The 15213-nt window shown below is 41.8% G+C and overlaps 2 protein-coding genes across 2 annotated transcripts; both read left to right on the top strand.

Annotated features, from left to right (window-relative positions):
- Nucleotides 1-487: 487 nt before the first annotated feature.
- On the top strand, nucleotides 488-4773 carry dpagt1 (dolichyl-phosphate (UDP-N-acetylglucosamine) N-acetylglucosaminephosphotransferase 1 (GlcNAc-1-P transferase)). The gene is given in 13 exon segments (XM_034099641.2): nucleotides 488-913; nucleotides 1049-1109; nucleotides 1111-1202; nucleotides 1255-1370; nucleotides 1373-1462; nucleotides 1960-2106; nucleotides 2396-2480; nucleotides 2612-2636; nucleotides 2638-2697; nucleotides 2699-2799; nucleotides 2891-2986; nucleotides 3490-3640; nucleotides 3732-4773. Coding segments are annotated over 13 exon segments (1260 nt in total). The 5' UTR covers nucleotides 488-743; the 3' UTR covers nucleotides 3798-4773.
- Nucleotides 4774-5338: 565 nt separating this feature from the next.
- hinfp (histone H4 transcription factor) lies at nucleotides 5339-15162 on the top strand. Its single transcript, XM_034099155.1, has 9 exons — nucleotides 5339-5808; nucleotides 9302-9528; nucleotides 10364-10475; nucleotides 10918-11070; nucleotides 11515-11592; nucleotides 11969-12089; nucleotides 12185-12323; nucleotides 13755-13879; nucleotides 14135-15162. The coding sequence occupies exons 1-9, from the start codon at nucleotides 5652-5654 to the stop codon at nucleotides 14463-14465; spliced, it is 1443 nt and encodes a 480-aa protein (XP_033955046.1). The 5' UTR covers nucleotides 5339-5651; the 3' UTR covers nucleotides 14466-15162.
- The last annotated feature ends 51 nt before the right edge of the window (nucleotides 15163-15213 follow it).

The following is a 15213-nucleotide window of genomic DNA, read 5'->3' as shown; positions in this document are numbered from 1 at the left end:
GGCCAACAGCAAATGTGTTTGTCCATCTCCAAATCTGAAGCGACGTTTTGACTGAGGTCTCCCTGCGGTCATTAATAGATTCAAAATGAAGCCTCCTGTCCTCTGTAAGAACCGACAGAGTCCGGAGGGTTTAGGCTCTCCGCTGCTCGTACCCTCCTATCTCTATCACCTCTCCACAATGATGGTTTGATAAAGAAAGAGCAGTGGAGCCCACAGGTGCGCTGCAGAGGAGGAAACCATGGGAGGAACGCTCGGTAAAACGGAAGTGACAGGGGAGCTTTCAAAATAAAAGCATGAAACATTAATTAGTTCAGTCTGGCAAACGCGAAGAAGGCAAAAACACGGGGTTCACTGTTATGTCGTCACTTGGCCGTTTGTTTTTAAATATCCCCTTTTAAGACCATATAATAAAGGTTCTGAATTATTATTACACGATATAAACTTTTATTTTGAAAAAATGAGCGGAAGTACCTCCTCCGGTTTGCTTATCGGACGTGGAGTTTAGAAAACCCGGCAGTGAGTAGATATTAGCATCAATAACATGTAATAAAAGATGGTATGGATTACCATTGCAACTTGTTGGTTTATTTCTCCGTGACACCGGAAGCACGGAGCTGTATTTTGCTTTAAAATAACGATATGACATGTGTTTACCTCAGTGAGGACAACCAAAGCTCGTTGATCGATTCGCCTCGTCAGATTAGCTTGACACGTGATTTGATCTGTCAGAAAAGGACACCGAAATGCCTGCAAACATGTCGCCTGTTCCCGTCCTGCCACTGGTGATCAACTGCTTCCTGTCTATTGCTCGGCTGTCTGGCAACACTGAACTCATTCCTGCTTTCAAAGACCATTTCATCTCAGCCAGGTTGTACGGAATGGACCTAAACAAACGTCCAAAAAGGAAGTGTGAGTCATATCTTATCTAACCTATGATTACATATCCTTATAAAGTTTTAAGTTGGATATGCTGCTTCTTGTTTGGAAGTCACATGTGATTGTTATTCCTTCACTAATTCTCCTCTTGTTTCTCTTCCTGGTGCTGCAGCACAGAGTCCCAAGGAGTGATCAGTGGGACTGTCTTCCTCATCATCCTCTTCTGCTTCATTCCCAGTGCCTTTCCTTAGCTGCTTTGTAGGAGACAAGTGCACGGGCTCTCCCACATGATGAGGTGGGGTCTATCGATGGCATAACAAACCTGTGTGTTTTTATCAAATCTGGAAACTCAACTGCTGTTTGTTTTTGCTCAGTTAGTACAGCTGATAGCGCACTTCTGGCCATCTGCTGCATGATCTTCCTGGGCTTTGCTGACGACGTGCTGAACCTGCGATGGAGGACACAACTCCTGCTTCCCACCCTGGCTTCCCTGCCGTGCTCATGGTCTATTTTACCAACTTCGGCAACACAGTCATCGTGGTGCCCAAGCCTTTCAGAGCCCTGCTTGGGTTGCACTTGGATTTGGGTGAGTCATGCGGTTGTTTTATACACCTATCACATCGTACAGCTCCCAAAAGGTCCCAAGATGTTCCCAGGCCAGATGAGATGAATAATCCCTCAAGCAAGATGTGACAGGGTTCTCTTTGTCCGTCCGTAACATAGGCGTAGTCGGTTAAATAAAGCTCGAAAAGTTTGATTTACAAAGACAAAAAAATATATACTGTTTGATCAGAACATTGAAATAGAATAAATTAAATAAACAAAGTCAGGGTTAATCAAAATGAGGTTTTCTTTCAATTAAATATTCAGTACACAAAATCCAAGAGCTGCAACAATATCAGAATGGCAGTCCAGGGCCAACACAGTCCCTGAACACATAGCCCCTCCCCATTGGCTTAGCATCAATTAGTTACAGTTCAGAGAAGAGCATTATCTGCTTGTGAACATTATTTTATCGTCACAAGATCGTAGTCTCAGCTCTAATTTTCATATTTACTCGTTTAATGTATGTTTCCTCTGCAGGTATTCTCTACTACGTCTACATGGGGATGCTTGCAGTGTTCTGCACAAATGCCATCAACATCCTAGCAGGCATCAACGGCATCGAGTCGGGTCAAGCCCTCTTCATCTCCGGCTCCATCATCGTCTTCAACCTGTTGGAGCTCAGCGGTGTGTGGCTGTTCACTCTCTCTCATCATACCCTCTGGATGTCATGAGTGTATTGTACACATTGATTGATCAAACTTGACATTCCTTGAATAATTAAATACAATTAAGGAATAATAAGTGGGGAGTTTTCGTATCACACCGCAATCATTTGTCACCCTTTTCAGATTGAAAGTGGTCATTTCTGAATGTTTTATAGTCTTTCCTGTTGCACGAAAATCCTTTTTACTTTCAAAATGCTGAAATGTTTATTCTAACTATCAGTTTGTTGTTCTTAATCTTATTTTCTCAGGAGATTACCGTGATGACCATGTTTTCTCCCTCTACTTCATGATACCATTCTTCTTCACCACATTAGCCCTTTTTTACCACAACTGGTAAGTTAAACCTCCGGGGGTATAAAAACTGTTATAATATCTAAATATATGTGGAACTATATCTACATTGATGTGTACTTCAATGTGATGTGCCTCTATATTATCTCAACTTGCAACCCTTATGGTCCCAGGTACCCTTCATCTGTGTTTGGTGGAGGACACTTTCTGCTACTTTGCTGGGATGACCTTCGCTGTAGTCGGCATCCTGGGACACTTCAAGCAAAACAATGCTGCTGTTCTTCCTTCCTCAAGTGGTGAACTTTGTCTACTCCTTGCCTCAGCTTTTTCACGTCATTCCCTGTCCCAGACACGGCTCCCCAGGTAACTTAAAATGGGTTTTAACATTTCTTATACATGCTGATTATTGTACCGTCTTGTCTGCCTTTGTGTTCTTTTGTTTTGTCCCAATGAAGGCTGAATCCAGACACAGGAAAACTGGAGATGAGCTACTCTAAATTTAAAAGAAAAGACCTCTCTAAGTTAGGACACCTCATTCTGAAGGTAAGGCTCTTGTTCTCTCTAGTTTAAAAATTGCTTGAACATTTTGTCAAGAGGAAAATTATAAATGGTATGAAATCACACATTTTCCCAGAGCAACCAAGTAATGTCAGACCGACGGTGTAAAACAAAATCTATTTAATACAAAATTGTATATAAAACAGAGAAAATCTTTTGATTAGATGGACCTAGAGAATGCATGGTCATTTCACTTGATTCATTTACTTAAACAACAACATTGAAAAGATCAGTTGATTTGAAATAATCATTTAATTCACTAATTGTCCGTGCTCTGTTTAGCACACATTACTTGACCTGATTAAACCTGGAGTACCATTTAGCAGCATAAAATAATGTCAACATGTGGGCAGCAATTCATAGATCTTTATAGCAGGTAACAGCAAAAAGAAAAAGTGCATGATTGAGTTTACTAGGTGGGTAATCACATGTGAGGCAGGCTTTCTGCTATATTCATTTCTAACAATTATACTTTGTTATCCTCTACAGGTAGCAGAGTTATTAAGCTGCTCGAGGTGCGACGAGGCCAGAAGGGAGATGATGAATTTATCGAGTGCAACAACATGACCTTGATAAATCTGGTTCTGAAATGTCTCGGCCCTATCCATGAGAGAAACCTCACAGTCATCATGCTCATCATGCAGGTACAACAAAGCTCCTGCTGTTTTTAAATGACAAGGGAATAGTGTTACGATGTGACTGTCACACTGGATGATCCTTTCTGTTCCTTCCCAGGTAGTGGGCAGCGCAGTGGCTTTTGGTATCCGTACCAATCTGGTGCGTCTCTTCTACGACGTCTAGACAGCCTTCTGGGAAAGGAGGAGCGAACGCTGACGGAGGAAAGGATATTGTTCTATGGATCTATTTCACAGGCTTGTGTTTCATCTGCCTTTTGATAGTTTCCATTACTTCACTGTTACTTTCCCGCCTAAGACTTTACTGCAGTAAAGATAAAGGGCAAGGTTCAAATATATATTTAAATTGACAGAACAGTATCACACAGCATCCACTGCAAGGGGTCAACAGCAGTGTTGTTCTCCTAAATGTCAGTAAATACAAGCAGGAAGAAGTAACTGGGTATGAGTAGTTAATGAAGGTATATTTTTGTACTGGTTTTTTATAGGAAAGTACAGTAAGGATACTGAGCATGATGCTCAGTAATCAGAGCAGCCAACATAAACTGATGGCCACTTCTAAATTGTTACTATTTGAAAACAGATATAAGGAGGGTATGGCATACGGAAATATTCACGCGGTGCTCTATGCTCGAATCTGCTGTTAAAGCAAAAATGGCTATGGTTAAATGAACTCGTTCACTTCATTTTCCATAACTATCAATCCATGCATATATGAATGAATAAGTTAATATATGATTTTTGTTTGTTTGTTATTTTTACCTCTAAACAAACGCGCACACGGTCAAAATACTTTTATCGGCGTGAAAACAGCAAGTAAGGTGAATACAGGTCATAGAGGGGATATTAGAAGTGAGATGTCTCGATGTTCTAAAACGTTACTTAAGTTCGATAGAAGGTGAATGGTGTCCTGATGAGAAAAGAAGAATTGATTGTTTATACCTTTGTTGGTATTATTGGATACAAAGACTGTATTTTTGTGACTGATATGCATTTTTCCCCTAAGCGTTCAGCATACATCAATGTGAAGTAAACTCGCACTGGATTATCTTTCTAAGGAATGTATCTACAAGTGAGAAAGTGTTTACTGTTGAAATGGAAGCCTCAAATTGAGAAATAAAGGATAAGACATTTAAAATAAAGAGGTTTTGGGTCATTATTTGCAGTCGTTTAAAAAGTATTCCGTTTCTTAAGAGATAGCAACAGCAATATGACAATGTATACAAATTAAAGGCATGCATTGACAACTGTATTGTCAGGATATGTATCAATCAAAAGGTCATAATTAAACATTTTTCTGAGATATTATTAGTGTATAAATTGGCCAACAAGTTAAAAAACAGTCAGCAATTATAAAGATGAAGTCAACATTGTTCACATTTCTTTAATGCTAAATGTACAGGCAGAGGGTCATTCTCAAATTGTTTAGATTATGTGTATTTAAATATATATACGTGAAAGACTTAACAAATATATTTCACGTCAGTAGACTATTGGCTTTAGAAATTCAGAAGCTTTCTAAAAGAAACACCTCGGTATCTAAAAAAACAATGACTCAGTAACTTACAGTAATCACTTACAATATCTACTTTTTAATATTTCACTGACGTACATCAAATCGCAAAACTCTTTGGTGTTCTGTTGTCTATGGGCAGAACATATTACGACAGGTCGGAACTGTTGAAGAATGCGTTGTTTCTGGGGAGACATTTGCGCTGCCACACTCAGTTTTTTTTTCGGCTGGCCAAAACAATTCAATTTTTCATCACGTCTGTGCTTTTTAACAGCACGTTATTGTGTGAAAGACCTATTCTGGTAACATTTTGACAGTCTCAGTGTTTTCTTCTTGTTTTCCAGAATGTTATTTGTAACGGTGTAACGTACGGAGAGCTTGTACATGTTTAGAGTCTATAAACACAACTTGCCAACCAACACACAGGACTAGCTAGCTCCAGGTTATGGTCCAGTGTTATAGCTTTAGTCGGATACAACACATTACACGTCTTTATGACCCAGAGAGATGGCTCCAAGCAAACGGATTCTGAAGAAAACGCTGAAGGTGGATTGTGAATGGAGCTCGTGCCAGGAGTCCTTCAGTCGGATGGACAACTTCTGCAGGCACGCGGACGGTCACCTGAGTGCTCTGGACGAGGAGCAGCAAGAAGAGGAAACAGAAGGTGAGTAGGTTATTGTTTAAAGTATATCTATATTGTTTATTCAGAGCTGTAGCAAGCTATTTGGAAATAATGCATACTAAACTGACTCTTTAATTGTGATACATCGATAATAAATATTGACTACACAGACTGTATTTACACTTACCAATATGACTCACTTCTTCTCATAGGTGTGTAGTGTTTTGTTCTACTTTTTATGAATATTTTTATGAAAATGTGCCTGTTCTTTAATAAGAAGGAAGGCAACGCAAGTTTATTTATATCTTTCAACACAAGGCAATTCAAAGTGCTTCACAAAAATGAGCCGTAAGAAATAAATATAAACACATTATAAAATGGCATTTACAAACAGTCAGTAAAAAGCAAGGATAATCATCCATCCATCCATCCATCTTCTCCCGCTTATCCGTGGTCGGGTCGCGGGGGTAGCAGTTCCAGCAGAGAGCCCCAAACTTCCTTTTCCCTGGCCACATTAACCAGCTCTGACTGGGGGATCCCAAGGCGCTCCCAGGCCAGCATCCCTCCACCTGGTCCTAGGTCTACCCTTGGTCTCTTCCCAGCTGGACGTGCCTGGAACACCTCCCTAGGGAGGCGCCCAGGTGGCATCCTAACTAGGTGCCCGAACCACCTCAACTGGCTCCTTTCAACGCGAAGGAGGAGCGGCTCAACTCCGAGTCCCTCCCGGATGACCGAACTTCTCACCTTATCCCTAAGGGAGACACCAGCCACCCGGCGGAGGAAACCCATCTCGGCCCGCTTGTATCCGCGATCTCGTTCTTTCGGTCGCGACCCATCCTTCATGACCATAGGTGAGGGTAGGAACGAAAATGGCCCGGTAGACAGAGAGCTTTGCCTTCTGGCTCAGCTCCCTTTTCGTCACAACGGTGCGGTAAAGCGACTGCAGTACCGCTCCCGCTGCTCCGATTCTCCGGCCCATCTCACGCTCCATTGTTCCCTCACTCGAGAACAAGACCCCGAGATACTTGAACTCCTTCACTTGGGTGTAAGGACTCATTCCCTACTTGGAGTGGACAGTCCATCAGTTTCCTGCTGAGAACCATGGCCTCAGATTTGGAGGTGCTGATCCTCATCCCAGCCGCTTCACACTCGGTTGCGAACCGATCCAGTGAGTGCAGAAGGTCGCAGACCGATGAAGCCATTAGAACCACATCATCTGCAAAAAGCAGTGGTTGCAATCCTTAGTCCACCGAACTGCAGACCCCCCCCCCCCACGACTACGCCTCGAAATCCGATCCATGTATATTACAAACAGGATTGGTGACAAAGCGCAGCCCTGGCGGAGGCCAACCCTCACCGGAAATTGGTCCGACTTACTGCCGAGGACCCGGACACAGCTCTCGCTTTGGGAGTACAGAGATTGGAAGCCCCAAGGATAATCAAACAAACATAAAACAAGCTAATATATAAAATACAAATTACAGTAATAGTTCAAATAGTCTTCAGGCTGGATTTAAAAGTAGTCAGAGTTGCAGCGGACCTGCAGGCTTCTGGGAGTTTGTTCCAGATATTTGGAGCATAATAACTGAACGCTGCTTCTCTGGTTTAGTTCTGACTCTGGGGACAGAAAGCAGACGCGTCCCAGAAGACCTGAGAACTCTGGATGGTTCATAAAGTAGCAGGAGATCAGAAAGGAATCAGTCATTTTAATTTAATTTAATCGTTTATTTAGCAGGGACAATGCACACAGTAATGAACACTTTAAACATTAAAATGTATCGAGCGTAACGGTGCCAGATTTAGCTTTGAGCTCATTTCCATCCGCAGTCTCTCACATAAAACATTTAAGAAGTGTACAGTTTACAAACATAGCAAAAACTAAATACATGATATGCAAAATAGCAAGAGCAGCACACACAAGTATGTATGACATGGTGATACAATATAGCAGCTACGACATGTAAAGTGCACGAGGAGATACCCCTGTATTAAAGTGCATTTAGCGGTGATTGCACGTCTGTTTGTTTCTCAACCATTCTTTGAGTTGACCTTTGAAGCTATTGAGAGTGGGACGATCCCGTTGAGCTGCCTTTAAGAGAGGACATTTTGTCCAAAAGTGGTGCGTCTACGATGGACTTCACAGTCTCCTCTGGTTTCTGACCTAGTGCAGCGTCCAGTGTCTTTTTTTTAATGGGTTTTGCGATAGTCTTTATGTGACCTAATGTCTTCAAATCAATGCAGCATCGTATTACAGCACTGGAGTATGTCAAGCTCTTTGAAAGCTATTGAGGGTTAGGGTTCGTAGTTGTGCCTTTATTTGGAGTCATAACGACACATGACACTGAATGGATTTTCTACAACAATATTTAGATGGATTACAAGAAGCCCTTGAATCCAATAAAAAGAGTAACTGTCTCATTTGTACAGTGTGCTAATAATATCTGCTATGGATTGGGAGTTAATGGGTCAAATGACATGGAAGCTATTTAATGACACGGCAGCTATTCAAATATTTATCAAATCTAGTCATGAGACATCAGTAATAAAAACATGTGTGCTAACTATGACTCACTTATTATATTCAAGCATACATTATGAGCATTTAGCATTTACAATAACCGTCCTCTGACTGCTGAAAGTCTCTGAAACTGAGTCAGGACACCAGAGCGACTGTCTGCATAATATCCAACCTAAAGCTCACTTCACTGCGGTTGCATTGTGGGGTGTCAAACTGAAATACACAGTGGGTCAAAATAAAATAATGGGTACTAGTCGAGGGCCGGACTGGTTCAATGTTTATAGCAAAACGTATTGAAATGAACTTATCAATCAATCAATCAATCAATGTTTATTTATATAGCCCAATATCACAAATGTTACATTTGTCTCAGTGGTCTTCACAGTGTGTACAGAATATCAGTATGACAATACGACACCCTCTGTCCTTAGACCCTCACATCGTACAAGGAAAAACTTCCAAAGAAAACCCAGTTATTGCACATATTAAACCTGGAACTAACTAAGCTTAAATGATTGCCTATAAAAACAACATTAAACATTAAATAATCAGTTGCATTCATTTCTTATGGCTCTATCTGCAGCTTTTCCAGAGTCATTTCTTATGATTACATTTTCCCACAGGCCAACAACAGCTTCAACAAAACTATTTCCCTCAAAGAGAAACCCAAACATGCCCTGTTGTCGTGAGAGAGAAAGTGCAGAAGGAAACATCCATTGAACTCAGTGTGCTGCTCTGTGATGCTAGTTCAGATACTTGGCGTCTCATCTTGGGTGCAAGGTCATCAATGTTTGGGCTCAGGCTCTGAGCGGAGGAGACCCTCAGGATGGAGTGAAGGTGTGCGTGCAATATACCGGCGGGCCAGATCTAATAGTAATTAAACATTATCCTGCGGGGCGAAATTAAATCCACCAAGGGCCGGATTTGGCCCCCGGGCCTTGAGTTTGACACATGTGGTGTAGACATAAAAAAAAGACTCCTGCCTACTAATGCAATCTTTCTGCTCTTTGTTTCAAGGAGAAAGAGACTGCCTTTGGAGAGATTGTGGTTTCTGTTCTGTGGAGGGTGCTGAGGAGATGCGGCGACATCTCTTCTTTCACTGTTACCACACAAAACTGAAGCAGTTGGGTCAGCAGGTGCTTAACACCCGGCCAAAAATCGGCACCTGCTCCATCGGCTACCAGAACTGCAACATCATCCCTGAAATCCCAGACAATTTCATCTGTCTTTGGGAGGAATGTGAGGTAAGCTTGGTGCTGCTGCTGTTGATGGAAAGATTCCTTACAGCATATCTTGATTTCAAACCACCTACTCCCACACAGTCGTCAATTTAGTATGCAAGAAAGCAAAGCAGACATCAGAAGGAAAGACTTCTCTCTGCAGCAGTCTACATCTGTGACACGACAACAAAATAAATAACACTGTCAGCCTCAGTTACATTTATACGCAGTGTTTCCCATACATTGATTTTTATTTTTGGTGGTCTAATGGTTAGTGAGGTGGGCTGATGATCGGAAGGTTGTGAGTTCAAATCCCGCCTGGAACACCACCACTAGTGTGGCCTTGAGTAAGGCACTTAGCCCTCAGTTACTCCAGGGAGAATGTCCCTGTAATTGGTCGTTGTAAGTCGCTTTGGAATAAGGCGTCTGCTAAATGCCTGAATTGTAAATGATATTTTTGGGAGAATAAACCCCAGAGATCCTCAACTCCGGTGTGTCTCACTCGTTAACAACGCAACACAGAGCAACAAGAACGTTGTCTACAGTAGCCATGAACTCGCATGTATTTTCTTATTTGAGGGGGGATGGATGCGTGGGCCACCAGAATAGGTTAAGGGGCCTTTGGCTTTTCTGCCCCCACAAATAGAATCAAATTCTGTGGGAAACACTGTATACTTTCACCTAATTTTGCTGTTTGGGGAATTTGGAGCAAATTATATCGGGAGAAAAGCAATTAGACACTGCCTTCACTTTCATGTGCACATAGTCCGATACTTTCTTTCATTGAAGTGTTTGTGAAGTACAATTTAATCCTTGCTTCTTAAAATCTTAATATTTGTGTTGTTTCTTTTTCTTAAAGCAACCACCATATGAAAACCCAGAGTGGTTCTATCGCCACGTGGAGATGCACAGCCAGTGCATAGAAATACCAGCAGGAGAATATGAATTTCCAATACGATGTGGATGGAAAGGTATGTAGATTTATGGCTAAAATATCAATGTAAATATCGACTAAACAACAGATTTATGTTCAAAGAGGTTTGTAAAACCTTTATATGGAGTCACGTAATATTACAGTTTGCACAATTGACATTTCAAATAAACAAATAAATCCACAAAAGAACCGAGGGGATGTTATCTGTGTTAGGAGAAAACAAAAGCACATTCAATCAAAGGATAGCCATCTCTAACATATATATTGCTTTTGCAAGTTTCCTGAAACTGGTGTTCTTGTGTGTCATTAAGAAAGTAATTCTTCCCCGTACAAATATTGTGTGTAATATAATATATCATAGCAGTTTTTTATATGATCTGTCCGGTTTAAGCCATTTCCTTTGTGATTGCCGACATGTTCTGCTATGAACTATGATTGTTGGCTTGTTTATTCTAAGTTCTGGGCCCGTGACTTTACAGACTGTGAAGCCACGACTAAAGGGCGTGCTAAGCTCCGGGAGCACCTGCGCAGCCACACTCAGGAGAAGCTGGTGGCGTGTCCCGGCTGCGGGGGGATGTATGCAAACAACACCAAGTTCTTTGACCACATCATACGACAGAGTGCCATGGAAGGTAAAAACCAGAGTCACGATCAGACAATTAATAACAATGAGGCTCGAAATGCAAATATTAGATTAGATTGAACTTTATTGTCATGACACAGAGTACAAGTACTAAGACAACGACATGTATTTGACATCCAACCAGATGAGCAAAACAGTAGTAAAGTGCATAGTTATCTTAAGTATAGTATCAATATATACATCTGACAGTATTTACATTACGTACAGTAGAAGGCAGTATAAATTACATTACAAACAGCAGTTTAGAAAATGGATACACTAGCTATGGTATAAATAAGACACAATACAGAATAAATTGAAATGTATTATGGACCGTTTTTACCAAGAATAGATATGAGTGTGCCATACAACAGATACGTTGGTTGACGTAGGTGAAAAAGCTGAGCATAATATGTCTCCTTGAAGTACTCCTGAGCTTGTCTGTGTCCTGCAGGTCAGAGGTTCCAGTGTTCTCACTGTTCCAAACGTTTTGCAACAGAAAGGCTTCTGAGAGATCACATGAGAACCCACGGTTAGTGCCGAGTTTATCCATCTGCACGTTTGAACCGCACACTCTTACTACGAACAACCTTTTGACGCACCATGCCTTCATATTTCAAGAGACACCCTTGCATTCAATAAAAGCTATTCTGATAGCTTGTTATAACAACCGTGTCAGTGTTTCATTTGTTTTTATCATGTTCTGTTGCCTATCAGCGTTTTCTTTCTTTTTTTAACAAATTGTACGGTGTCCTTGGGTGTCATGAAAGGCGCCTAAAAATAAAATGTATTAAGTTATTGAAAACTCATTTCATCGTGGTTCCTTGGCATTACCTTTTTGACCAGATTGACTATTTCTAGATGATTAAATCTCATCACTTGTTTTTCATTTTGTCTCGTCGCTACAGTGAGCCACTACAAATGCCCACTGTGTGACATGACTTGTCCGACTCCCTCCGCTCTGCGCAACCACATAAAGTTCCGTCACAGTAACGAGAGGCCGTACAGCTGCGAATACTGCGAGTACAGGTATCACACAGAGCTGCAGCGACTCAAAGCCAAACACACACTGAAAGGATTGTTTTCTTCACACTCCCAGTCCCATCTTTGACTTTGTTTTCTAGCTGCAAGAATCTGGTAGACTTGCGCAAACACCTGGACACCCACAGCAGCGAGCCGGCATTTCACTGCGATGTTCCCGGCTGTGGCTTCACTTCCCGAAGCTTCATCACCATGAAGATCCACCACAAAAAGGAGCATGAGGTGAAAAATAGTCGTTATTTATACTCAGCGATATACACCCTATTACACTGTTTTTCATCAATATATCACAGCTCTCAGATATATATACAGAACATGTCTCTGAAGTGTTTGGCTCCAAACACCAAACGGATCATTGCAGCATTACCCATAATCCCTTCTGTTTCAGCCCTGTTTCCAAAGTGCTGATTCTCTGTCTGTTACTTTAGATGAAAATAAGGAGCCCCCCCCCCACGCCCCTCTGAGAGGGATTTGGTTAAAAAGCACACATTAGGCGCTTTCACATCGGAGTACTTTTACCCGTACTTTTCCCGTTTATTCCGATAGTTCCTGGAATTTTGCATTCACACCAAAAAGAGGACTTGGTTCAGAGAACTTTTACCCCCTTTTTAGTGCCTTCTAGAGAGGTGGTACTTTCCTGGGGAGAAAACATTTCTGATTGCTGGGCGAATTACAAACCACGCCCCATAAAACTCTGAATCATGCATCAGCATTATTAGCATTAGCCCCACGCACCAACAGAGAGAGAATAACTTATGGCAAAAACAAAACATGGGAGCGGTGGAGTGATGAGGAGGCGTCGGCGTTCTGGCGATTTACTCGGAAGGCAGACCTTGGTTACCTTGGTTGGTGATTGGCTAATGGCTACACAAGCCAAAAATCGTTATGACATCATAAAGTGGCCAAAATCTGATCAGCTCATTTTCAGACAGGTTTTTATAGAAATGGATCAGGACAAAAAGAGAGAGAATCTTTGTTCCTGAAACTTTCAGAGTCTCTTTCCACAGAGGGGACACATGTTGATGAAGAGGGGACACATGTTGATGTAGAAGAGACATGAAGAAGAGGGGACACATGTTGATGTAGAAGAGACATGAAGAAGAGGGGACACATGTTGATGTAGAAGAGACATGAAAAAGAGGGGAAACATGTTGATGAAGGAGAGACATGAAAAAGAAGGGACACATGTTGATGTAGGAGAGACATGAAGAAGAGGACACACATGTTGATGTAGAAGAGACATGAAGAAGAGAGGACACATGTTGATGTAGAAGAGACATGAAGAAGAGGGGACACATGTTGATGTAGAAGAGACATGAAGAAGAGGGGACACATGTTGATGTAGAAGAGACATGAAGAAGAGGGGACACGTGTTGATGTAGAAGAGACATGAAGAAGAGGGGACACATGTTGATGTAGAAGAGACATGAAGAAGAGGGGACACATGTTGATGTAGAAGAGACATGAAGAAGAGGGGGGACATGTTGATGTAGAAGAGACATGAAGAAGAGGGGACACATGTTGATGTAGAAGAGACATGAAGAAGAGGGGACACATGTTGATGTAGAAGAGACATGAAGAAGTGGACTTAATAATAATAATAGGTGACCTTTAAATGTAATTTATACTCGTGTGTTTCCTCTCTGTAATCAGGGGAACTTCGTCGCTCGCTACAAGTGCCATGTGTGCGATCAGTGCTTCACCCGAGGCAACAACCTGACCGTTCACCTGCACAAAAAGCACCAGTTCAAATGGCCCTCAGGACACCCGAGGTTCAGGTGCGTCGAGATTCAAGTCTCAAGTGTTCATAGCTACGACAATGAAAATCTTAGGTCACAGGCTCCTCCAACAGTGTAACAACAATAAAACGGATAATAGTGCAAGTAAATAAAATAAAATAAAATATAATAGAAATAGTGCAGAATAGTCTATATACAGTAATTGGAATATTGATATAACTAACACAACAACCCCTGAATGCTGCATTTTGTATCTTTTTGACCAAACTTATGATCTCTTCCTCACCCTGCCAGGTATAAGCAGCACGACGACGGCTTCCTGCGGCTGCAACTGATCCGCTACGAGAGCGTGGAGCTGACCGAGCAGCTGATGAGGGAGCGGCAGAGTAGGCAAGGGGAGGAGGACGATGGCGGGAATGAGGAAGAACCCTCGGGGGCCGTTCCCTCAGAGCTGCAGGTAGAACTGAGAGGGGTTTTACTGGAGGAGCCAGAAGCCAGCGCTGAGGAGGAGGAGGAGGAGGAGGAGGGGGGGATGATGTACGTCCTCACGGGGGGTTTGTCACCAGCAGAGGAGGAGGACATGCAGCAGATCCACGATAGTGATCAGGGAGCGCAGGTGCTTTGACTGCTACAGCCCTGCGTACCATAGACGAGAAGACAATCTGTAATGTTTCACATATCGAGATATGTGTTTTAAGGATCTGGTTGTGTTTCTAAGCCTTTAATGGGGGTTGAAAGCACGTAATAATAATTTAAAACGTCAGAATGAGAAGACATTTGGACTATAAGCCTATGTTAGGTTTTACGTGTGTTTTTTATTTGCTGATATTGAGCGTGCGGAACAAAATGTGCCCAGTATTTTTGTAATTATTCATCCATATAGTTTCTACTGTAAAGTCTTCAAAGGGTTGGATATTAATGCTACACGGCCAAGTGGAACAGCTGCCTTTTGAATTGAAGAATTCACCCCTGTTACCTGTAGTGCTATTTCCTCATTTAGATATTTCTGTTGCGTGTTGGTGATATCAGTCGTAGAGATGTCAGCCTTCATGACCCGGTTACTGAAGATAATCCACAGACATGTTCTGAACAATTTCATGTAGGAGACACTATCTTTTTATTGAAGTACATCCCATTACATTTGAGTAACTGGCACTATAGATACGATGGAAACATTTTGACTTCGAGGTGAAATGTGAGATATGATTGACAAGAATGGCGTGTTTGCATTAATATCCACTGGAATGTGGCAAAGAGGGCCTACCTCATAGTGCGTTATCTCGAACTCAAATAAAGTAGTACATCTGAATGTTTGAAAGAAATCACATTCTACATTTATTTTTTTGTATTAATCAAATGTTGTGTCTTAATTA

This window comes from Pseudochaenichthys georgianus, chromosome 14, assembly GCF_902827115.2.
Source record: "Pseudochaenichthys georgianus chromosome 14, fPseGeo1.2, whole genome shotgun sequence".
Lineage (NCBI taxonomy): Eukaryota > Metazoa > Chordata > Actinopteri > Perciformes > Channichthyidae > Pseudochaenichthys > Pseudochaenichthys georgianus.
Note: the sequence above shows the minus strand (reverse complement) of the source record. Positions and strands in the feature narration are given on the sequence as shown.